This window comes from Ctenopharyngodon idella, chromosome 9 (genome assembly GCF_019924925.1).
Source record: "Ctenopharyngodon idella isolate HZGC_01 chromosome 9, HZGC01, whole genome shotgun sequence".
In the NCBI taxonomy this organism is placed as follows: Eukaryota; Metazoa; Chordata; class Actinopteri; order Cypriniformes; family Xenocyprididae; genus Ctenopharyngodon; species Ctenopharyngodon idella.
Window position 1 is genome coordinate 11,207,925 of NC_067228.1, and position 26,017 is coordinate 11,233,941.

At 36.7% G+C, this 26,017-nt stretch overlaps 7 protein-coding genes across 8 annotated transcripts in view; 1 reads left to right on the forward strand and 6 right to left on the reverse strand.

Annotated features, from left to right (window-relative positions):
- crygs4 (crystallin, gamma S4) overlaps positions 1-26,017 on the forward strand; it is a 90,426-nt gene that overhangs the window by 23,219 nt on the left and 41,190 nt on the right. The gene's annotated exons all lie outside the window — the stretch shown is intronic.
- Positions 245-1,001, reverse strand: LOC127518408 (gamma-crystallin M2-like). Its single transcript, XM_051905020.1, has 3 exons — positions 993-1,001; positions 613-855; positions 245-517 (listed from the first exon to the last, which is right to left on the reverse strand). The coding sequence occupies exons 1-3, from the start codon at positions 999-1,001 to the stop codon at positions 245-247; spliced, it is 525 nt and encodes a 174-aa protein (XP_051760980.1).
- Positions 5,129-5,956, reverse strand: LOC127518854 (gamma-crystallin M2-like). The gene is made up of 3 exons (XM_051906067.1): positions 5,951-5,956; positions 5,604-5,867; positions 5,129-5,401 (listed from the first exon to the last, which is right to left on the reverse strand). Exons 1-3 carry the CDS (start codon positions 5,954-5,956, stop codon positions 5,129-5,131), a joined length of 543 nt encoding a protein of 180 aa, XP_051762027.1.
- LOC127518856 (gamma-crystallin M2-like) lies at positions 7,977-9,260 on the reverse strand. The gene is made up of 3 exons (XM_051906068.1): positions 9,255-9,260; positions 8,908-9,171; positions 7,977-8,725 (listed from the first exon to the last, which is right to left on the reverse strand). Exons 1-3 carry the CDS (start codon positions 9,258-9,260, stop codon positions 8,453-8,455), a joined length of 543 nt encoding a protein of 180 aa, XP_051762028.1. The 3' UTR covers positions 7,977-8,452.
- LOC127518399 (gamma-crystallin M2-like) lies at positions 12,840-13,638 on the reverse strand. The gene is made up of 3 exons (XM_051905012.1): positions 13,627-13,638; positions 13,295-13,537; positions 12,840-13,112 (listed from the first exon to the last, which is right to left on the reverse strand). Exons 1-3 carry the CDS (start codon positions 13,636-13,638, stop codon positions 12,840-12,842), a joined length of 528 nt encoding a protein of 175 aa, XP_051760972.1.
- Positions 17,372-18,196, reverse strand: LOC127518405 (gamma-crystallin M2-like). The gene is made up of 3 exons (XM_051905017.1): positions 18,185-18,196; positions 17,837-18,079; positions 17,372-17,644 (listed from the first exon to the last, which is right to left on the reverse strand). The coding sequence occupies exons 1-3, from the start codon at positions 18,194-18,196 to the stop codon at positions 17,372-17,374; spliced, it is 528 nt and encodes a 175-aa protein (XP_051760977.1).
- LOC127518402 (gamma-crystallin M2-like) lies at positions 21,209-22,115 on the reverse strand. Its single transcript, XM_051905015.1, has 3 exons — positions 22,104-22,115; positions 21,760-22,002; positions 21,209-21,481 (listed from the first exon to the last, which is right to left on the reverse strand). Exons 1-3 carry the CDS (start codon positions 22,113-22,115, stop codon positions 21,209-21,211), a joined length of 528 nt encoding a protein of 175 aa, XP_051760975.1.

Sequence of the window (26,017 nt, forward strand, 5' to 3'; positions counted from 1 at the left end):
TACTTTTAAAAACAATTCTGGCATACCTCATGCTTATAAATGTCATAACACTCATTCTCATATCTGAAGATGAAGTCATACTCGCCTGCAGGTCTTTAGTGTTTATTAAAATTTTTGTGTGATTGAAATATCTCATGAGGCATATTTGTGGGGATACAAATATTAATGACACTTAAATGAGTTTCATGGCATTTTCTTAAATTTTATTTTTATGGAGAAATTAATTCATTACAGTGCTAAAACACTAGTACCAGGAGTCCATGATACGCCTCATGCTCATGAATCTCATGCCACCCATATTGCTGAAGCTCCTGTACTCTCCAGGCCTGAAGTACATCACCCTGCCTCTGTAGTGGGGCTGCTCATACATGAGCCAGTGGCCGTCCATCACATGACAGGACTGGCAGTGAGACATGCGGTAACGGTCCATGATGCTGTCACAGTCATCCATCATCTCGTACATCTGACCCATGAAGTTCTCCCTCTCGTAGATCCTCATTCTGTAGGATCCCCTGTACTGTAGTGGGAGAGAAGTCAGTTTAATTTAAGTTTATCAGCCAGAAAAAAATGTTAAAATAAAAACACAAAAATAAAATCATTAATTGAGCTCACCATGGGGATCATACGGCAGGATCTGATGCAGTTGCTCATTCCAAACATAGACATGTAATCAGCGTACTCGCCCCTCCTGAAGAAATACCCATTTCCCATGTAGTTGGGATGATCATACATCATCCAGCATCCGCTCTCCACTCTGCAAGAGTGACAGCGGCTCAGGTAGGAGGACATGTCAGCACAGTCGCTCATGCACTCATAAGAGCGACCCTGGAAGTTCCTGTCCTCGTAGAAGATGACCTGCAAATCATTCAAAAATTGTGTTAATTGGTTGGTCATGTTGCCAAATTCCAAATATTCTTTCAAGACCCATTACAGTTTATGTTTAATATACTATATAACAATTTATCATGTAAATCAAAATGTTAAGAACGCACTTTGCCCATGATGTCAGTTTGTCAACTGTCAACAAGTTGATATGGCTCCAATGCACTGTTCTTTGCGCTTGCTACCTTTATATACCTTTCCCAGTTCAAAGACTGTGTGTTCCCTATTGTATATGAATGCCTGACCCAGCAATACAGTGCACTGGCCTTTTACGTTGTCAACTGTGTTCTCCGTTCTACATGTGACTAGATCATGCTCTCCACCTGTTCCATTGGTTCCTTTTTAAAAAAGAATGAGGGGAATGTTTTCAGCGTTTTCCCCGATTCATTTAAAATGCTTTTTGGCACAGAAAAGATTCTTTTGAATGAGAACATTTGGAGGAAGCATCCAAAATATCTAAAGCATAGTCCAGTCACTAGTAATACCAACATTTTCTTTGTGGTGATTCTGATGGGTTTTTCTTTTTCTCTATTCCAAGTATATTTTATTGTGATCATGGAACAAGTAAGCAATAAGTAAAACTAGACCATTCTATGTTGCATATTCCAGGATCCACCACTAAGAATTAATTAGCTGGCATAACAGTTTGTCCCCGCCTGTGGCCTGTTTTTTTGTTATGATGTAGTTTTTAATTTATTGGATGTTTTGCTTCATGGTATAACACAGTAAAGAGTAACAGGAACATATTGAAATAGAGAGAGGGGATAGTGTCGGGAAATGACACTGATTGTTCTCAAATACGACAGTCTAGAACTCCATGACTCAGTTGTGTAGTGAAAGTACAGTACCATTGAGCCTACAATATCTTGTTTTTTGTACTTTCAGTGGGGTAGAATATGTAACAAACACAATGTTTTTAAGTAAAAATTATATTTATAGAGAGAGTTCCCTCAAAAATACTCCAAGCAAAATCGGGCACTACTGACTTTCATTAAATGGACAAAAACTTTTTTTTTTTTTTTAATGAAGTTGGGTAAATGATGACAAAATTTAAGGTAGCCCATTTAAGATAGCATTTTAAATGTTGTTTTTGAGATACAGTGTTCAAAGGTGTAGTCTATTTGATGAAGAGCAGGCTGATGTTAGTGTGCATTCCTGTAGTGATTTGTTTTTGATAAAAGAGCACATAATGTAAACGTATAAAATTGGACTGTTGATTTAAAATCATTCAGCAGTCTGTAATGTAGTTTTATAATCGCAGCATATAGTGTCATAGCAGTGTGATAGCAGCAAATAGCAGCATATTGCAAAACCAAAACAAAACAAAAAAAACCCAAAATGGCTCTAAACATCCATATACAAAATTATTAACCTGCTAATGTCAAATATTGTAGAGAATCCTTTACTCTTTATAACCTCAAATAAGCATTGCCTGTAAGTCCTTATAAGCTTCTGACACATCTCTACTGGAATCTTAGGCCATTTCTTGTGTGCAAAAGCTTTCCACTCACTTATATTATTTTGGTTTCTGTGCTGCCACTGCTTTCTTCAAGTCTCACAAAGATTTTCAAGGGGATTTACTAGGGCTGGACGATTAATTGAAAAGTAATTGAGCGAAAATTTAGAAAATTTAGAACCTCTAACCGACGTAAATGTCGGTTATTTCGTTTTTTTAATCCTGTTAATACTTCCCCCTTAAAAACATACTGCGTGTGTAGCCACATGACTCTGCCCCGTCCAGTCAGTGGCATAAAAGCAACACGGAGGTGAACGCCGGTTCAACACATAGTGATGGCGCGTGAGCGGTGAGCCTTGCGTCTTCACTAAACTTTGTCAGTTGTATTTGTTTTAAGGTTGCCAGTTTGGACATTCAAGCGATTTTAGACGATTGGATGTATACTATTTCGAGCTATTGTGCTCGCGCAGCTGCATTGTGGCACGAACACTCATACAAACAGTAGCTGCGCAAAACGTGAAGATCACGTGCACAGAGAGGAATGCAGAAACTAGTTGTCAGCATTGTCCTGTGATTTATCACTAAAGTAGCTTAGAAACTCAAAACTTATTATAGCATATATTTTTCTACTTTTGAAGGAACTATTTACAACCCACAGCTTCACAATTAATTGAGAGACGGTATGACTAATTTACACACGCAATCACTCTTGATCTGATTTACAACGAGCAGAAATCTGTGAGAAATGTTACGAACCATAGATAAAATAACTGCTGATAGTGAGCTGTTATGTCAGATCACTCTTTCAATAGGAAAAAATATCCCACCTTTAATAGTCAATCATATTTACAGTACAAACCTTGTCAGTGAACTATGAGGGCAAAAAACCCCAAAAAACAACAGAAACAAAATAATCGTTCATTAATCATAATCGAGATAAAATGTTCAATTAATTGAGGTTTTGATTTTAGGCCATAATCGTCCAACCCTAGGATATACAGTAAATCTGGAGTCTGAGCAGGCCACAAAGGAACATTCCAGGATCGATCCCTCAACCAAACTTTGGTCATTTTGGATGTATACTTGGAATCATTGGCCTGCTGGAAAGTCCAAAGATCCAGTAAAGCTTCAGTTTATGCACTGAAGGCATCATAATCTTTGATGGAAAAAAAATGGCCTGATACTTTAAAGGATCCATGACGTGATCCATGGTCAAGATTCACCTTCCTTCAGCAGCAAAGCACCCCCATAATAGGACCTGACCCACCTCCATCTTTGACCCTGAGGATGGTGTTCTTCTGGCCATAAGTCATTACTTTTTTGTGCCAGACATAAAGGTACTACTGATCTATGGGTCCAAAAAATACCAGTTTGAACTCACCACTTCATAAAACATTCTTCCAAAACTCCACAGACCTGTTCATTCTCACATTCTCACCCCAAAGTTCCCAAAGTCTTAATTGTGTTTTAACACAATTTTGTAAACTACTATACTAGGGGTGGGAATCTTTAGGCACCCCACAATCTCATTTCGATTCTGTGAGTCACAATCTGATTCCAAAATGATACTTTATCTACTTTTTTTTCTTATTAATTTATTTACCGACATAAAAATCTTAAAATGTTTTCTTTATTTCTCACAGCGCATATTTTCTCACAGCGCATATCTTGTGCAATGAATCCCGCGAATGTCCTTGTAATTCGCGTCAACCTTTCCGAACTTTATGAAAGAATATTTTATGAAACTTTCGAGTGGTGTGTGTGTGTGAGGAATTGGAAGCAAGTAGAATACGAGTGTCGTCACACATCTGCAGTTAAACTAAGCTCAGAATCGATTATAAAAATTCTCAGAATCGTTCCAGAATTGTTTGAGAGAGAATTATGATGCATCAATTTTTTTTTCTTACCACCCCATACCATATTAGTGATTTAAAAACCGCAATGTTGAATAGGACTTGAATAATTATGATATAGCTGTATTATAAAAGAATCCTATAACTCAAAAATGTATATATAATACATTTATATATTAACATTATCACTTTTAATTTGCTACTAATAGGGATGTGCCCCAGCAAGCAATTTTGCATTTAAAAGACGTCTAATAGCTGTTTAATAGCCGTTTAATACTGAACCTTGACGTTATAACTGAAATACATACTGAACCATCATTTTTGTGTACTGTTACACCCCTGTTATTTAATGTATTATACTATGTATTTAACTCTTATTTAAAAAAAAAAAAAAAAAAAAAATCACATTTTTTAATTGTTACAGTCTCTGCGGGGTTGATTGCAAAGGTAATTGCCTTGGGCCCCTGCATTGTAGCATTTAGGCAGAGTGGTTCAGAAGCAAGGAGGTGCAGAGGAAATCCAGAAGGGATATGAACAATATGGCAAATTAACAATTTATTAAGACTAGATTTACTCATGATATGGCCACTTAAACCCAAACCTCAGAGCTTGGTCTAGATTTAGTTCCCATGCAATGTTGGGTATTGCTCTTAAACAGTTGCTGTAAATTTGAGTCTGGATCAATTTGTGGCTCATTCCTGTACTATTTCTAATATGAATGATGGAGGAGAAAGGAAAAAGGGAGCAAAAAAAGACAACAAGCCAAGACTCAGGTTGCTGTCGAAGTTAGAGAACTGGCCTCTAGGCTATGGCTCTAACACGTAAGCCTTTCTAACTTATTAGGTGCGTATGTTTTTTGGTGGATTACACATGCAAATGTTAGCAATAATGACAGTTTTATGTTGTAGAGAAATCATTTTATTGAAACATTTGAACACTAATACCAGGAATTCATGATGCGCCTCATGCTCATGAATCTCATGCCATCCATTTCGCTGAAGTTCCTGTACTCTCCAGGCCTGAAGTACCACATCCTGCCTCTGTAGTGGGGCTGCTCATACATGAGCCAGTGGCCGTCCATCACATGACAGGACTGGCAGTGAGGCATGCGGTAACGGTCCATGATGCTGTCACAGTCATCCATCATCTCGTGCATCTGACCCATGAAGTTCTCCTTCTCGTAGATCCTCATTCTGTAGGATCCCCTGTGCTGTAGTGGAAGAGAAGTCAGTTATGTATAAATTTGTTAGAAAGAACCATTATCACATGTAGTCATAAGTCTAACTTCAACAACAATCTAGGTCTGTCTCTCACAGTTCACCGTTCTGATTTAAAAATAAATGGTTAAAATAAATTTAGGACTGTTGTCTAATGTCATTTAATAAATACGTCACCAGATTCATGGAGCTCACCATAGAGATCATACGGCAGGACCTGATGCAGTTGCTCATTCCAAACATAGACATGCAATCAGCGTACTCGCCCCTCCTGAAGAAATACTGATTTCCCATGTAGTTGGGATGATCATACATCATCCAGCATCCGCTGTGCACTCTGCAAGAGTGACAGTTGCTCACGTAGGAGGAGAAGTCAGCACAGTCGCCGGTACAATCATAAGAGCGACCCTGGAAATTCCTTTCCTCATAAAAGGTGACCTGAAAATTCAGAGTTAATCTCTTAATGGTTTTAAGTGAGGAAAATACCACATTAAAGATATTTGAGTAAAATTGTATGAAATGGGAGCTGGAATAAAGTTTACCTTCATGGTTGCACTGTCTGATCCTCAGTAGTTCCACAAAGGAGAAGCTGATTCTGGTTGTTGACTGACTGCTGTCACCCGTACTTTTATACTAGACCAAGACTAAAGACTACACAGCACCTATTGTTAGTCAGTTCCTGACTGTGCAAGTTGGAATAGAGGCCATTCTAGCTAAAGCTTGGTATGTAGATCTTAGTCCTTACATTTTCAGGAATCTAGAATTTCTTAAGTTTTTATTTGCTAAAATGAAAAATTTGAAATGCCAAACTCTAAAAAATATATAAACAAGGAGGTTCCATTGTTTTGTCTTGTGTATTAGAATGAAAAAATGAAAGAAGAATCTAAAACAAGATTTGGACCATGATGGATCCATCTATTAGTCCAACTGTAATTTGAAAGAACTGTAAATTGAGAGAAATTCATTTGACCCCTAGTGTTATTTTATTGTGTTCCTTCTGGATTCCATTTGAAGTTTCCATTTTGAAGTTCTTGTGTTATGTTCTTTTTGTGTCTGTTCTAGGTTCACAGCTTAATTATTTCTAGATGTCTTTTTTTTTTTTTTTTTTTTTTAAAGTTATTAGCTGTTGTGTGATGTTGCAATAGTTTTAAAAGGTAGAGCTTTCACCATAATCTGTTGTTGCTACCTATTGTTATTAATCATAATGAAGATTCTTAACGCTCAAGACACCTGAGTGTTAAATTTAAATCACAGTTTATTAAACAATTAGAGATCAGTAACATCAAACAGAACTTAAATGGCACAAAGCTTCAAAATTGTAGCTGAATGGATAGCAACAATGATGATAGATACTGTAACTACACAATTAAAAATCATCTTTCTTTGTTGACAATTCAAAAGAAGTCGTGTACAGTGGCACCTGCAGGATTTTCATCAATCATACGCAAAAGAAAATAAAATAGCCTAATCATAGGTGACTGCATCACAGCAGCTATTTGTTTATATTTAGTCATCCTAATTGACCCTTCGCAAAGACCCGCCCCACTTAGTTATTGTTGCTTTGTCCGGCAAGCCATGGCGCCCTCACGCCACACAGAGTGAAAAATACATTGCGGAGTAAAGAGGACACTGACAACACGTCGACAGACAAGACAGAGCAGGTTACTTATGATATTAAACAAAGTCCCAACTTTTAAACTATGTAATTTTTTAAGAAAATCGAACAATAAAAACCGTTTTGTTGCTCTTTAATGTGTCGTGACAGTTTGCTGTAGTGCCTCAGCTCAAGCAGCTCGTGAACCGATCATCTCTTCCTACTAGTTAATTTATAGCATCAAATAAACATGAATGAACATGAGAAGGAATGTTTTCAAAGATGCCACCGAGGTTAATCTTCTAACTCCTGACTGCTTTGTCGGACAAAATGGCAGATTCTGCGTTATGATTGGTTAGATCGCTTGTCAATCAAACTCCTGGCGAAGGGTCAATTTAATTGTCACACTGTAGACTTAAGTTTTCAATTTCACTGAATAGTTTTATTACCTCATTGGGTCTTTGAATCAGTTTGTTGAACCTGCTGAATAAAATTCCTACCTACTGGCTGAAGCAGTTAATATTCAACAGCAGGCTATATAAATGCCAGCCATAATTTATGGCTTTCGTTTGCTGCTTTTAAACAGTTTTTATATATGTGTTAGACAGACGTCTCTGTCCATTATGCTGCATTTCACTGCTTGTTCAGTGTCTTGGACATGAGTGGCAAGTTCAACTTTTAAAAATGTGCCTCAAGATCTTGTGTGTTTTCCCATTCCACTGCACTGTATGTCACATTTTTAAAAGCAAAAAAGTGTTCTGTGTAAATGACCTCTTTGCTTATTCAGCTCAACACAGTTCATTCTGTGTAAACACCATATTATTTATTAACATATACATGATTAGTGTTATACTGTACATGATGTAGAAATCACATTACAGAGTTCTCATTGAAAGGCTGTTGAAGTCAGGGTATGTGTGCTTACTCTCCGTACAGGCAGGGGCACCACTGTATTCTGACAAAATAAGATTTTTGCCAGCAACATTTGTAATTTTGCTTTATAGTAGATGTTTTACCCATTATTGTTTTCTTTGGATGGCTCTTAAAAGCATGAAATAGACCCTTGTATGCAGTGAAAATGATTTTCCCTATCTATTGCAAAGAGTTCTAATAAAAAAATAAAAATTCAGCCACATGGTATTTGAATCAGTTGATTAGATTATAGATTATTTTCTACACTGAAAGAATCACTGTTTATATATGCTGTATTTTTGTAATGTGTGTGTATATATATATATATATATATATATATATATATATATATTTTTTTTTTTTTTTTTTTTTTTTTTTTTTTTTGTTATATATATATTTTATTTGTTAGTCTGTTTAATTCATTAGTTTTTTTTTTATTTTATTTTTTTATGATTGATTAGACATGCACATATTAGGGACAGTAAAGATTTTGCAGGCGCAATGTTTAGTGTTTTAGAAAAATAATTTTATTGAAACCCTAGTAGCAGGAGTCCATGATACGCCTCATGCTCATGAATCTCATGCCACCCATATTGCTGAAGCTCCTGTACTCTCCAGGCCTGAAGTACCACATCCTGCCTCTGTAGTGGGGCTGCTCATACATGAGCCAGTGGCCGTCCATCACATGACAGGACTGGCAGTGAGGCATGCGGTAACGGTCCATGATGCTGTCACAGTCATCCGTCAGCTCGTACATCTGACCCATGAAGTTCTCCCTCTCGTAGATCCTCATTCTGTAGGATCCCCTGTACTGTAGTGGAAGAGAAGTCAGTTGTTATTTTTAGAATTATTTTGCAAGTTTATCAGAATCAATAGGAAATGTAAAACTAAATTTATAACAAGTTAGTAATGTGGGTTACCATTTTAAAAGGATATTCATAATACAGGATTTAACATACCACAGGTTTAAATAAGTTTTACTTTTAAGCTCACCATGGGGATCATACGGCAGGACCTGATCCAGTTGCTCATTCCAAACATAGACATGTAATCAGCGTACTCGCCCCTCCTGAAGAAATACCCATTTCCCGTGTAGTTAGGACGATCATACATCATCCAGCATCCGCTCTCCACTCTGCAAGAGTGACAGCGGCTCAGGTAGGAGGAGAAGTCACCACAGTCACCCATACACTCATAAGAGCGACCCTGGAAGTTCCTGTCCTCATAAAAGGTGACCTGAAAATTCAAAGTTAATCTCTTAATGGTTTTAAGTAAGGAAAATAACACATTAAAGATATTTGAGTGAAATTGTATGGAATGGGAGCTGGAATAAAGTTTACCTTCATGGTTGCACTGTCTGATCTTCAGTAGTTCCACAAAGGAGAAGCTGATTCTGGTTGTTGACTGACTGCTGTCACCTGTACTTTTATACTAGACCAAGACTAAAGACTACACAGCACCTATTGTTAGTCAGTTCCTGACTGTGCAAGTTGGAATAGAGGCCATTCTAGCTAAAGCTTGGTATGTAGATCTTTGTCCTTACATTTTCAGGAATCTAGAATTTCTTAAGTTTTTATGTGCTAAAATGAAAAATTTGAAATGCCAAACTCTAAAAAATATATAAACAAGGAGGTTCCATTGTTTTGTCTTGTGTATTAGAATGAAAAATTAAAAGAAGAATCTAAAACAAGATTTGGACCATGATGGATCCATCTATTAGTCCAACTGTAATTTGAGAGAACTGTAAATTGAGAGAAATTCATTTGACCCCTAGTGTTATTTTATTGTGTTCCTTCTGGATTCCATTTGAAGTTTCCATTTTGAAGTTCTTGTGTTATGTTCTTTTTGTGTCTGTTCTAGGTTCACAGCTTAATTATTTCTAGATGTCTTTTTCTATTTTTTTTTTATTTATTTTTTTTATATAAAGTTATTAGCTGTTGTGTGTAACAATCATGTTTCTTTTGTCTTTATGTATTATTGTTCGGTCTACCTGCATCATTTGGCTAACAGTTTGCTTTTTGGCTCTCCAGTTCTGGTTTTCAAATTCAGGTGTTTTCACACCTAGTTCATTTAACCCTTTCAAATGCTCTCGGAGTGGTTCAGCGTGTATATGTGAACAAACCAAGTGATATCAGACCCCCCTAAAAGGACCCAAAAGCGAACCGTACTCAGACCACCTCCAGAGTATGGTTCGATTGTGGGTCCGTTTGTGATTCGATTTCTTTGTGATCTGTGAAAGCATCGAGGTCCCGGTCTGCTTTGCGTTTCGTTTCGACAAGTGTACCTTCAGGCTCGCCATTCCCACTGTTCCGTCTTTTCCGTCACTGCTGACAACAAGGTCCAATCGCGATCACGTTCCGGGGGGAATGCATAATATATTTGCGATATAAAATAAATATCGCATTCCTTTGTTACACTTAATATAAACTACTAATGATCACTAGCTGCATGTAATCTTAGTTAATATTAATATTTACTAACCCATTATGTTTATATTTCATATAGTAAGTTCCATAGAAAAAGCATAGAAAAAGTCTAACAAACAGTCTTCTCAAGTATTTGTAAAAACTTTTGGTTAAAGCTGTCACTTCCAGTTTTATTTAAATACAGATATAAATAATTTTTATATCGTTACAGATACAGGCTCCACTGCACACCCCTCATATAAATGCTGTTAATTCATGATACCTAAAATAATTACCAAAGGTAATTAATAGAACCTTATTGTGAAGTGTTATTATTATTCTTTTTTCTGAGCTACAAAAGATTTACAGCAGACATGAAGATTATAGTATGAGGTTGATTAGGTTGAGCCAGTCGTATGATGTGATAAACTTCTGATCAGTTATCCACTGCTTATTTTTTCTGTATTTTTTTTTGTTTGTTTTTTTAACAATTAGAATGATGCAGCAGTGTTACTGAAAACACAGAAAGCCAGGGTCTGAGTTCGGGTCTGAAGAGGACCAAAAAAAAGAACTGGGTTCTCTTTTGAGTCCACTAGATTGTGAACACCAAAAGGACTGAGGTCACTTTCGGCTGGTTCCCTTTCTGGTTCACTTTAAGTGAACTGGGTTTGGTTCTTTTAAAACGAACTATATGTGAAAGCACCAGCACATTATATCCAGAAGTTGGGTTCAAGCTTCTTGCTTTGAACCTCACCATTGCTCTTTGGCATAGTGAAAAGTTCTCAGGATTTGCAGTAGAAGAACCGTTTAAAGTGAATAATCCTTAGATCTTTTAGGGACCTTTCTGATGCCAATGATGTTGCAATAGTTTTAAATGGTAGAGCTTTCACCATAATCTGTTGTTGCTACCTATTGTTATTAATCATAATGAAGATTCTTAATGCTCAAGACACCTGAGTGTTAAATTTAAATCACAGTTTATTAAACAATTAGAGATCAGTAACATCAAACAGAACTTAAATGGCACAAAGCTTTAAAACTGTAGCTGAATGGATAGCAACAATGTTGATAGATACTATAACTACACAATTAATTAGGCGAAAATCATCTTACTTTGTTGACAATTCAAAAGAAGTCATGTACAATGGCACCTGCAGGATTTTCATCAATCATACGCAAAAGAAAATAAAATAGCCTAGTCATAGGTGACTGCGTCACAGCAGCTATTTGTTTATATTTAGTCATCCTAATTTAATTGTCACACTGTAGACTTAAGTTTTCAATTTCACTGAATAGTTTTATTACCTCATTGGGTCTTTGAATCAGTTTGTTGAACCTGCTGAATGAAATTCCTACCTACTGGCTGAAGCAGTTACTGTTCAACAGCAGGCTATATAAATGCCAGCCACATAATTTATGGCTTTCATTTGCTGCTTTTAAACAGTTTTTATATATGTGTTAGACATTTCGTCTCTGTCCATTACGCTGCATTTCACTGCATATTCAGTGTCTTGGACATGAGTGGCGAGTTCAACTTTTAAAAATGTGCCTCAAGATCTTGTGTGTTTTCCCATTCCACTGCACTGTATGTCACGTTTTTAAAAGCAAAAAAGTGTTCTGTGTAAATGACCTCTTTGCTTATTCAGCTCAACACAGTTCATTCTGTGTAAACACCATATTATTTATTAACATATACATGATTAGTGTTATACTGTACATGATGTAGAAATCACATTACAGAGTTCTCATTGAAAGGCTGTTGAAGTCAGGGTATGTGTGCTTACTCTCCGTACAGGCAGGGGCACCACTGTATTCTGACAAAATAAGAGGTTTGCCAGCAACATTTGTAATTTTGCTTTATAGTAGATGTTTTACCCATTATTGTTTTCTTTGGATGGCTCTTAAAAGCATGAAATAGACCCTTGTATGCAGTGAAAATGACTTTCCCTATCTATTGCAAAGAGTTCTAACAAAAAAAAATAAAAAATCAGCCACATGGTATTTGAATCAGTTGATTAGATTATAGATTATTTTCTACACTGAAAGAATCACTGTTTATATATGCTGTATTTTTGTGATGTGTGTGTGTATATATATATATATATATATATATATATATATGTATATATATATATATATATGTATATGTGTATTTTTTTTTTTTACACTGTTGAAGCCGATTTTCATGGTGTCTTGGGCCCTACAAATCCAACAGCTGGCCCTGCTCTCCAGATTTTGCACTTCTTCTGTGAGGATTTCAGGTTTTTAATAGCATTTTGTTAACAAAAAAATAAATAAATAAAATGAAACCATTTTAGCCTTCCTCATTTAAAACTGGCTGTATATGAGAAAGAATCCACTGTTCTAGTCTCATGAACCTAAATTTTGTTTTATTTGTTAGTCTGTTTAATTCATTAGTTGTTGTTTTTTTGTGATTGATTAGACATGCAAATATTAGGGACAGTAAGGATTTTGCAGGCACAATGTTTAGTGTTTTAGAGAAATAATTTTATTGAAACCCTAGTAGCAGGAGTCCATGATACGCCTCATGCTCATGAATCTCATGCCACCCATATTGCTGAAGCTCCTGTACTCTCCAGGCCTGAAGTACCACATCCTGCCTCTGTAGTGGGGCTGCTCATACATGAGCCAGTGGCCGTCCATCACATGACAGGACTGGCAGTGAGGCATGCGGTAACGGTCCATGATGCTGTCACAGTCATCCGTCAGCTCGTACATCTGACCCATGAAGTTCTCCCTCTCGTAGATCCTCATTCTGTAGGATCCCCTGTACTGTAGTGGAAGAGAAGTCAGCTGTTATTTTTAGAATTATTTTGCAAGTTTATCAGAATCAATAGGAAATGTAAAACTAAATTTATAACAAGTTAGTAATGTGGGTTACCATTTTGAAAGGATATTCATAATACAGGATTTAACATATCACAGGTTTAAATAAGTTTTACTTTTGAGCTCACCATGGGGATCATACGGCAGGACCTGATCCAGTTGCTCATTCCAAACATAGACATGTAATCAGCGTACTCGCCCCTCCTGAAGAAATACTGATTTCCCATGTAGTTGGGTTGATCATACATCATCCAGCATCCGCTCTCCACTCTGCAAGAGTGACAGCGGCTCAGGTAGGAGGAGAAGTCACCACAGTCACCCATACATTCATAAGAGCGACCCTGGAAGTTCCTGTCCTCGTAGAAGATGACCTGAAATGAATAAACTTTCAGTGATTTTGATTTTTTTTCTACTTTCAGTTGAATTCAACTTTGAAAATGTTAGCTGGAATGAAGTTTACCTTGCCCATCATGGTTGCGCTGGTTGATCCTCAGTAGTTCCACAAAGGAGAAGCTGAAGCTGATTCTGCTTGTTGACTGACTGCTGTCACCTGTGCTTTTATACTAGACCAAGACTAAAGACTACACAGCACCTATTGTTAGTCAATTCCTGACTGTGCAAAATCAAAAAGAACCTATTCTAGCTAAAGCTTAGCACATAGATGTTCAAGTTTTTAGGTTATGCTCAGGGTTTTTAAAATCAAATGTAAGGCTTTTAAAGATTTTTTTTTAAGACCTGCAAAAATAAAATTAATAGGGTGTAGGTCAATGTTTATAGTAAGGCCGTAACCATATCTTGAACACTGGGGGGACCAAAGGTTTTTTTTTTTTTTTTTGTTCCGTGGGGTGGGGGGATGTTATTGAGTTATTGCATGGTCTTTTTATTTAAAGGAATTAAATAAGTAAATGATTAAAAAGAATTTAAGGAAAAAAAAAAAAAAAAAGAAAGGTAAAAGTTTCAGGTCTATTGTTATGAAGTAAATTATTTGCAAATAATATTTTTTTTTAAATAAGCATGTCTAATATGTAAAAAAACAAAAAATGTTTCTTGTCTTGTCACGTTCAGTTATGATTTACATGAATCATTTAAATAATAGAATATTTTCAAGTCAAAATGCTGATGGTATACAGCCTAAACATGTGACATTTAAAATTAATTAGTAAATTAATTTCTAATTATTGGGGTGGGGGTTATAGTAAAACCATCCTAAACCGTAAAATGTCTGAAAAACAATGATTTAAAGAACCTTATAGTTCAAATAATTTTTATGAAAATATATAATATATATATATATAATTTCATTCATTATTCACACACACACATATATATATATATATATATATATATATATATTAATTTAAAATATATCATATGCTCATACAGTATATATGAATATACAGTATATGAAAGAACATTAGCTTCTTATCGATAACATTTACAACACTGCTTGTAAGCTTCCTGGTTATCTTGTTATATCTTGTAGATTTCAATTTTAAAATGCATTACAACCTGCACTTGAACTTAAACTACTACTCGTCTGATCCGTGGCAAGCAGATGCTTTGCTCATTAAGCCCAATACTTCGGCCGTCCGCGCACCGCAATGGTCCGCGCCCTGTGATGTAATTTTCGTCATCGGGAGGGTCTGTGGATGTCCGCATACTCCGTCCACATGCAGCCCCATTTTTGTGACCACACAGCTGGTGCACATACAACAGCACAATTTTGAGATAGATAGGTGGCAATACGTAAAGTTGTGATGTACTGTGCAAATTGTCGAAGACGAATGACCTTCGTTCATCTCCGGAACACATATTAAGATATTTTTGATAAAATCCAATGGCTCAGTGAGGCCTGCATCGCCAGCAATAACACTCCCTTTTGTAATGCACAGAAAGCTACTAAAAACATATTTAAAACAGTTAATGCGACTACAGTGGTTTAACCTTAATATTATAAAGCAATGAGAATACTTTTTTTCACAATATCTAGTGATGGGTGATTTCAAAACGATGCTTCATGAAGCTTCAAAGCTTTACGAATCATTTGTTTGGAATCAGTGGTTCGGAGCACCAAAATCACATTATTTCAGTAAACAAGGCTTCGTTACATCATAAGTGTTCTGAAACTTCAATAGTTCACATGACTTTGGCAGTTTGATATGTGCTCCGAACCACTGATTCGAAACAAAAGCTTTGAAACTTCATGAATCAGTGTTTTGAAATCGCCCATCACTAGATATTGTTAAATAAAGTCGCTATTTTGTTATTTTTGGCGCACAAAAAGTATTCTCGTCACTTTATAATATTAAGGTTGAACAACTGTAGTCACATGAACTGTTTTAAATATGTTTTTAGTAGCTTTCTGGGCATTGAAAATGAGTGGACATTGAGTGTTATTGCTGGCAATGAGGCCTTACTGAGCCATCGGATTTCATCATAATGTCTTAATTTGTGTTCTGAAGATGAACAAAGATCTTATGGGTGTGGAACGACATGAGGGTGAGTAATTAATGACATAATTTTCATTTTTGGGTGAACTAACCCTTTAATTGTCAGATTAATTGCTGACATATAACAAAACGTGTAGACTAAGCTATATACACAAAATAACGTGTGTTATTTTGCTAATGTGAGGAGTGGGCTATACGGGGTATTGGTAGTCTGCTGGCATTCTCCCTTTTCTGATGGTATCTCTATATTATGAAGTTATTCAACCTTTAATATTTTTATGTATTTCATTGACTTAAACTTTACCTGTGAAACATGGTTTCATTTGGATAAAGAAATATGATTTTCTCCATGTTTGGTAACATTATGAATATGATTGTGTGATTGGTGCAATAGTCTAATTCTCACAGCAGTAGAATAAATTAATATATTTCTTTAATATATAAAATGAGTTTTTTAAGTAAAAAGTTACTCCTTTGTTAATATTGGACAGTGTATTATTCTTGTACATTCTAAAGTCATTTCTAATGTGTTAAATGTAGCATTAAACTTTGCTGCAGTTACCACAAATTTGAATCTAGGGTTACCACAAATTTGTGATCCAGCTAAGAACTTAAGTCTTCAAAACAGGCAGCCAAACTTCATTTAGCATTAGTTAACATTGCAACCACTGACTATATTCAGCCTGGGGAGTTTGAGAGTCTGAGATCTTTGATCTTTGAATTGGATATCAGAGTGACGATTTATTTATTGGATTTATTTGGATCAGGACTGTGGTTCAAGGTGACACTGACTAAAGTGAGATGTTTGAGATTTTTTTCCTTTCTGACTGTTTTTGTAGTCTGAACAGTTAAAAAAAAAATAAACACAATTTTCACAAGCCACATTCAAACCTGCTTTTTAAAATAATTTACCACTTTATTTACAAAATATTAATCTCCAATGTGTGTTCACGCAACAACGTCTGCTCTCGTGTCAACACAACATGTGTCGTGGTGCTCTCGTGAACGCGCGTTCATTTAGATTAAACCACTGGAGTCACACGGATTACTTTTATGATGTTTTTAACTCTACCTTTCTGGGGTAGTGGTAGTTGCGTAAGCTGTCAATGGAGAGACAGAAAGCACTCAGATTTCATTAAAAAGATCTTCATTTGTGTTCCAAAGAAGAACGAAAGGGTTTATGGGTTTGGAACAACATGAGGGTGAGTAATTGATGACACAATTTTCATTCTGAACTAACCCTTTAAAATCAGCTTTTGTTGATGCATTTTAGTTCATGATTTTTTTCATCATGTGTGAAGGGATGTTTTGTCAGCTGCGTATCTCACCCTTTTTTTCTTAATGCTGTTGTCTGTGACTAATACATCGTATTGATTTATGTAAAATCCATTGCTAAAGTCTCATGCTGAACCTGCTTGAGTTTGCATCATTAGTAGGACATGTACATGCTGGTGTCAAAAGCAACTGCTGTCTAAGATAAAAACCAAGCTAGTCCATTTGTAGTTTGAAGTTTGAATCATAGGTCTAAAGACAATCAGTAATCATTTGACTGTGATTTGTCATTTGAAAACTGTCTTGCTATAGTACAGCAGAATGCAATAATTGCTCCTTTTACATTTTGTTATTTTACACTTCTGTTTAGCTCATGGGGTGGTTTTGTAGACTGCTCATAGAAATATTATTGGCATTTAATGAATTTTCAAGACAGTGTTGTAGAGGAATTATTTTATTAACAATTTAAGAAATGCTAGAAGACTAGTACCAGGAGTCCATGATACGCCTCATGCTCATGAATCTCATGCCACCCATATTGCTGAAGCTCCTGTACTCTCCAGGCTTGAAGTACATCACCCTGCCTCTGTAGTGGGGCTGCTCATACATGAGCCAGTGGCCGTCCATCACATGACAGGACTGGCAGTGAGACATGCGGTAACGGTCCATGATGCTGTCACAGTCATCCATCATCTCGTGCATCTGACCCATGAAGTTCTCCCTCTCGTAGATCCTCATTCTGTAGGATCCCCTGTACTGTAGTGGGAGAGAAGTAAGTTATGTTAACTATGTAGTGAACCTCTCTGAAAGTGGCACCTTTTTTAGATTTTAACATTTTCCTCTATGTCCCAAACATTTAAAATGCTTTGTCTTTCCAAATAAAAGTAAATTGAATGTTTAGTTTATTAAAAAGAATTTATTACAAATAAAAATTTTCATGGAGCTCACCATGGGGATCATACGGCAGGACCTGATGCAGTTGCTCATTCCAAACATAGACATGTAATCAGCGTACTCGCCCCTCTTGAAGAAATACTGATTTCCCATGTAGTTGGGATGATCATACATCATCCAGCATCCGCTCTCCACTCTGCAAGAGTGACAGCGGCTCAGGTAGGAGGAGAAGTCACCACAGTCACCCATACACTCATAAGAGCGACCCTGGAAGTTCCTGTCCTCGTAGAAGACGACCTGAAAATTCAAAGTTGATGTTTTAAGTGGTTTAAAGTGAAAATTAACAAATCAAGTAATTTTGGAGTTAAATCTGGTGGAAATATTAGCTGGAATGAAGTTTACCTTGCCCATCATGGTTGCGCTGGCTGGTCCTCAGTAGTTCCACAAAGGAGAAGCTGAAGCTGATTCTGCTTGTTGACTGACTGCTGTCACCTGTGCTTTTATACTAGACCAAGACTAAAGACTACACAGCACCTATTGTTAGTCAATTCCTGACTGTGCAAGTTGGAAAAGAGGCCATTCAAGCTGAAGCATAGTATCTAGATCTTACTACTTTTTCTGAAGTTTAAAATGTAATAATGAAGCACTATTCTAACTAAACACGTGAAAGAGGTTTATTAATTGTACTTCATTAAGATACTTAACAATTGTTTTGCAATTTTATTTGATTTTAATTGAGCACTACTGAAATAATGGTAACACTTTAAAATAAGGTTCATTAGTTACACTTTATTTAATGTATTAACTAACATGGACTAACCATGAGTAATACATTTGTTACTGTATTTACTAATCTTTATTGTTAATGAAAATACAGTTCATTGTTTTTTCATGTTTCTTCACAGTGCATTAACTAATAATTCACATTTCTATAGTTTTTTTTTTTAAATTTATTTTATTACAAGGAGAAAATAACATAATACATAGGCCTATTAAGATTTTTTTTTTTTAATGAAATATGGGGTGTTATTACTGCATTATAAAGCGCAGTCCATGTAAAAGTAAACACAATATTGACATTTACATTTCTTTTTGAATTCATTCTAAACAGCAAATGCATACATTGGCTTTTGATTACTACATTTGGTTATGTGAATATGATTTTTAAAAATCTTATTGATGGTATTGAAAGTATTTTTTTGTAATCTCCACATGGTACGGTTGACTGCTATTTGCTAAAACGAGCTGTGACACGTCCACTCCATAAAATATGAAAATCTATGGTTATAACAGTCAAGAGCAGAAATGCCACGGTGACAAAAATGCATTCTTGTTGAGTACCATCTGTATGTTGGGCAGGAAATCCAAACGTTCGCCTGTCATCCGTCGACATCCATCGCTCTAACGTTTTATTACTTGCATTTTTTCCTGATAACAGCGGAAACAACTTAAAATACTCCATCATTTTTGGTCATACAGATAAGAGTAATACATCATTCAAAACGTTCATTCAAAAAGGATCTACTTTTATTTGTGTAAACTCACAATAACAACAAAACATTGTGCTTTTGTAAAATAAAGAAAACAAACAGGATGCTTTTTTTCAGCTGTCTCGGTCCTCATAAACTGGAGCTTGTCACAAAAATGAACTGAAACTCTGCGTATAGGCTACTTGCCACAAAGACATGAGAAATATGTCTATAGAAAGCTTGAAATGTCTACTTTTAAATGAACTAATACAAATCGTAAACAAATACTCTTTGATTATGTAATCCGTATGTAAGGTGCATTTCTCTCTAAAGGCATGTCCACTATACTGCAGAGATGGTGAGTCAGCAACTTCAACTTCGTCTTTTCAGCCAACACTTGACTCAGAAAACACTACTTTATTAATAAATAATTAAAATTCTCCTTGCTATTTTTTCCGACACATTCGTAATCATTACTTTAATCATTACCCCCCCCCAATATTTAAGTAATTAAATTAATATAAACGTGTAATTAGTCAACTAATGGCTTAAATGAACGACTACTAGTCGACTAGACAAATCTTTAGCTGGGGGCAGCCCTAGTACATAGTATGCCAAAAGAGTGCATGATATACTATTTCTAATGGATTTTGAAAGTGTGCAACCAAGCACTATTTTTTAGCTATAATGTTGCTCACAACACCTTCCTCAATTCACTGTAAAATATTTTTCAAAGTTATATAAATAAAACAAAGATTGGGAGTACATTTTACAAGACATACTATTTCAGTCTTTTTAGTTCAACATTTCACATTTAATTCAATGCTACTATTTCTTTGTAATTATCTAATGAAATTTACTAGCAATTTCTGAGTGAAAATTGCAATCCAACACTAAATGTTTAAGTATATGAAACTAAACATTAAACAATAATGTTTTTTTATTTTTTTTTATAAATAAACTAATTAGCAAGGCAAGTTTATTTATATAGCACATTTTATACACAATGGTAATTCCGTGCCCTAAATCACTACAGTAAACATATAAAAAAATATTTATATTAAGAGCTGTCTGGTTTGAATTGGCAGGAAATTTCAGACTTACATAATTAGTCCTTATACGCATCTGTTCATTAAAAAAAGGAGGAGGAGGTCCGGCTATGGCAGTAGATATGGTACTTGCTCAGATTGTATTTATATTATATTTTTTCAAATATATGTCTTGTGGACTTCATTTTTTAATATAAGTGACTCTTGTTGTAGCTAGCATCACTGATAGGATTATCACAAGCAGCTGCATCACTGATATGGATATCACAAGCAACATTACCACACAAGCAACTTTCAGCTACAGGTGTCGATAGAAACCCAGAATTCTGTAGTTTACCTTTGAATGTAAATACTGTACTTTTTTTTTAATCTAGATACTTGGACCTACCGAATTTCACTGTATGGAAAACAAATACTGGGATTTTTTTTGCAAATCTAATCTTTTGTGTTCCACAGAAGAAAATCATAAATGTTTCGAATAACATCAGGATGAGTAAATGATTTTTGGGTGAACTATCCCTTTAATTTTGACATATGGACATTTAAGCTCTGAATTTTGAGTATTATATTTCTGATATATTGTAATAAAACAAGCATGTAATTTTAGCATTGTATTTCACCTGCTATGAGGAACAAGCTATTTAAATGCAATATGTGTCTAGTTTCATAATTATGAACAGGGTTTCATGTTTGACTGGACCTTGTCAAAGCCTGCATCCCTCATATTTACAGTACATAGGTTAGATTGCTATCTTACTATACTATAACAGAATTCAGTCATTTCTTTACAGTTCTGTTTAATTCATGAGGTGTTGTTTGTTGGATACTAATGCAAATATTATTGACATCAATGATTTTCAGGACAGAATGTGTAGTGTTGTAGAGAAAATGTTTTATTAATATAAACCCTAGTACCAGGAGTCCATGATACGCCTCATGCTCATGAATCTCATGCCACCCATATTGCTGAAGCTCCTGTACTCTCCAGGCCTAAAGTACATCATCCTGCCTCTGTAGTGGGGCTGCTCATACATGAGCCAGTGGCCGTCCATCACATGACAGGACTGGCAGTGAGGCATGCGGTAACGGTCCATGATACTGTCACAGTCATCCGTCAGCTCGTACATCTGACCCATGAAGTTCTCCCTCTCGTAGATCCTCATTCTGTAGGAGCCCCTGTACTGTAGTGGGAGAGAAGTCCATTATTTTCAAGTTTAGCAAGTAGAAAAAAACATCTAATGTAAACAACTAACAAGAACTATGTAGTTCTGCCTTATAAATCACTATTCTGAAAGGATTGTTTGTGCTTTGAGTTGATGGATTTTAGCATTTTCCTCCATGACCTACACATTTAAATCAGGTTTCTGCTTCTAGATGAATGAAAATTAAATATTTAATTAAGAAATGTTCTGTGGATTTGGGTGTATATATTACCAAACAATACATTCATGGAGCTCACCATGGGGATCATACGGCAGGACCTGATGCAGTTGTTCATTCCAAACATAGACATGTAATCAGCGTACTCGCCCCTCCTGAAGAAATACTGATTTCCCATGTAGTTGGGTTGATCATACATCATCCAGCATCCGCTCTCCACTCTGCAAGAGTGACAGCGGCTCAGGTAGGAGGAAAAGTCACCAGTGTCACCCATACACTCATAAGAGCGACCCTGGAAGTTCCTGTCCTCGTAGAAGACGACCTGAAAATTCAAAAGTTTAAGTTTCAGTGGTTTTATTTTTCCCCCTACTTTTATTTTCAGTTGAATTCAACTTTGAAAATGTTAGCAGGAATGAAATTTACCTTGCCCATCATGGTTGCGCTGGCTGATCCTCAGTAGTTCCACAAAGGAGAAGCTGAAGCTGATTCTGCTTGTTGACTGACTGCTGTCACCTGTGCTTTTATACTAGACCAAGGCTAAAGACTACACAGCCTCTATTGTTAGTCAATTCCTGACTGTGCAAGTTGGCATAGAGGCTGCTGGTAAGCGTAGTATCTAGATCTTAGTACTTAGTATTTTGTCATGATTTTCTTCTGAAGTTAATATTTGTTCAAATTAAAGACTAGAGGCCCACAATTGTGGATAAATTGAGAATTCATTTTTTTTAATTAATTAATTTCTTTCCTAGAATAGAGATAGTAAAAATCTATAAAACAATAAAAACGAAACATTAATAATAAAGAGTTTTCATCTTTCAGCGTTTTAGTTTTCCATATTCCCACCTTTCCTGTATAGACTTGGTTTGTTTATGTTTTTTTGATGGGTATGCATTTTTGGAATATATTTTGTGTGCTTTCTGATTTCCCAAGTGAAGCACTGATACAAAAGACAGAACAATTTCTTGTGAAGCAAAGTCTGTTTGTATGATTAGAAAACATCTAGGTTACAGCTGTAAACATGGTTCCCTAAGAAAGGGAACAAGACGCCACATCAGTTGACACTTTGGGGACGCGTCCCGCAGAACCTGGTGTCTGAGGCACGTGTACCAACACGGCATTCATGGCCGACACAGTGCGATGACGTCGCAAGGTGTGCCCCAGCTTATAAGAAGGGCACCCGAAAACATACCATCAGCTTCAAATTTTCTGAAGGAAGACTTGCAGGCATGCCCGAAGAATGGCAATGTGACACGGCTTTTCGTTCCCTTCTCAGGGAACCATGGTTACAGTCGTAACCTAGATGTTCCCTTTCAAGCGAACTCAGTGCCACATCAGCTGATGCTATGGGGGTGTCAATACCAAGTACGTCATGCTGATCAGTGCACTGTAAAACCCGATAAGTTCAGAGTACTCAAAATTATTGTAGACACCGATTACCTCAAAAAATGTAAGTAAAGCTACTCAAATCTTTTAAGTAAAGAATAATTATAAATAACAATTAAGTCATGTTTAAGTCAACTGTACTTAAAACTATTGTTTACCATACGTAATGTTTCTTATTTTTCAATTATTTTGATGCAGTGGTTGTAAAACCCAATAAGTTCAGAATACTCAAAACATTTAAGTAAACAACTCAAAGATTATTTTATACTACACAAATTTAGTAATTATAATTTAATCAAAATACTGAATAAACTAACACCTAATCTTTACGGTTAAGTGTTAGTTAGCAACAGCACACAGCATACGCTAACACAACCATCAAAGAGACTAGCACCATTTACTTGCATGAACTGTTAAACAACATGCAGTATATATAGCCTTGATGTTTCACAGCCCATTCTCGACCTAACCACAGGCACTACTCTTCAACACGATGGTAATCCTAAAAACTTAAACATCACAGAAACACCTTTATATATCAAAATAACAGAACATTAAACAATAACACATCTCCCCCTGTCTTAATCTTGTGCAAAAACACACAAAATAACACTCAATTCCAACATTTATTCCCCCTTACAGAGTGTGATGCAAAGCATGCTGGGAACTTGAAATCTGCTGCAACTCAGTTTAATGTTGAATGGACTCTTCTGATAATGTCGGTTACATCGGTAACACCGGCAACGACATGACATGGATGACATCACTTTATATCGCTCAGTAAACTTAAAAATAATAATTTAAGGATAAGGGTTTACTCAAAAATGTTGAGCTACACAAAAATAAAACTAAACTCCTCATTCAGAAAATGTAATTGTTTTAAGTTGCATCAATGATTTAACAGACTTTAATTGCAGTGTACTCAATCTTTATAAGTTAGTAGTACTATCCGGGTTTACAGTGTGCCTGCTTGAGGTTAAAAGTAATCTAAAACCTTAGGCAACAACACTCCAAGGCCTCAGCCCTGAGCCAATTGTGTGTCAGCTGGCGAGCAGTACACACATTGCACAACATTGCTCCCAGTAATCTAAGTGATGTTAGGAAAGGCCCTGAAGCTTCTATACCCAATTTGGAGTCCCAACTAGTCTGAGCCACACTCCAGGAAAATCAAGACCCCTTAGAGAAGAGCTACCAGAAATTCAGCATAACCCGCATTTAATGATTCCACCATAATTGGGGCAATGGAAAAGAGCATAACCTTTCTTAATACCCAGTTACCTGGAGAAGGTGACAGAGAAGAAAGTATAATTATCATAGATTAGACATCTCAAACATCTCTCCAGCTCTAATTCTGAATATACTGTATGTTATCAGGGAGCCAAACACCACAGTGCCGGCTCGACCTAATGCCAGCTATCCCTAGTTATTCTCCTCTAACAACAACCTTCTGTACCCCAGTGTCCTCCTTGGAGGAGGAGGGAGGAAATTTCTATTCTCCTTCAAACACAGAAATTTTGTACCGCAACATCTTCCTCAGAGGGGGAGGGAGGATATTTTATTTTCTCTAAAGACAACCTCTTGTACCCCACACCCTCCTCAGAGTGGGAGAGAGGAGACTTTTTTAATCTATTAAAACAAGTTGTTGTTTACTCTCCTCTAAAAACAACTTCCTGTACCACAACACCCTCCTTGGAGGGGGAGGGAGGACATTTTTATTCTCTGAAAGAGAATTTTTGTACTCCAACACCCTCCTCAGAGGGGGAGGGAATCGATTTTTTTTCTCCTCTAAAAACAAGCTCTTGTACGCCACACCAGAGGGGGAGGGAGGATACATTTAGTCTAGCAGAAAGGAATAATAAGAATAAAGAATAAAATGAATGAAAATAGGGAGCGAAAGCTTAGGCAGCGGCACCACTCAATCATTCTCTGATTTTGACACATTCAGAGCCCTCGGATCTTAGTTTGGCTTTCCCCTACTACGCCACCTCTACACACCTCCTTGGAGGGGGGCTTGGGCAGCTACACTTGCCTTCCACTCTTTTCTCTAGGAACTCATCCCTGGTGAGGGCTCAGACGATTTAGGAGGAGCCTGCACTCGGTGAGGGTTAAACTTCCCAAAGGTGGCTGACTGTGTTCTCGACTCTCTAGACCTGTCCACCTCCATCTCAACAGCAGTGCCAAACAGTCCAGAGGGCAAGTCAGGGGCATCCACGAGGACAGCTTTGTCACATTCCTTAATGCCTGACAAATTAAGCCACAGATGCCTCTCTGTCGTCACCATAGTAGGGAGGGGGCTGCCCAGACAGCAACATAGTGTCGGCCCAGATCTGGCCCACATCTGGTACGTGTGGATTCCATGCGAGCCAGATGTGGGCCGGATCTGGGCCGACAATATGCTGCTCTCTGGGTGCCTGCCTGGTGGCACGAAGAGCTAGATCTGTGGTTATACACTGTTCGGAGATCGCCTTTTGGGGATAAACCCTCCTCTTGATCCAGGTCTTTGAGCAGATCTGCTTGCAGTATTGCCATAGTGTGCAAAGCTCCACCAGTCTGACCAGCCGCTGCATACGCTTTGACCACCTACCTCGATGTCAATTGACATGGTTTAGAGGGCAAAATTCACATCTGAGCTCCATCTGAGATCCCCACGGCTGCAGCCTGCGCGCTGGCTCAGCAGCTTGACTCTCTTCACTCATGAAGAGCGCCAGCCGAGAGCAGAGATTTCTCAGGCTCTTACCTTCTCTTCCTTTAATACACATTGCTATCTTCACACAACACACAGACAATCGGCTTCCTAAAGACAATGAAACTGATAAAATGTTTTCTGAAGCTGATGACTGATTAGGTGCTTTATTTAGTGTTAAAGGAATTCATTGTAAGTTTTAATATCATTTTTCATGACTGTTACAGCCATACTGAGAGCGACAATGGATAATTCACTTCAGATCTTGAAA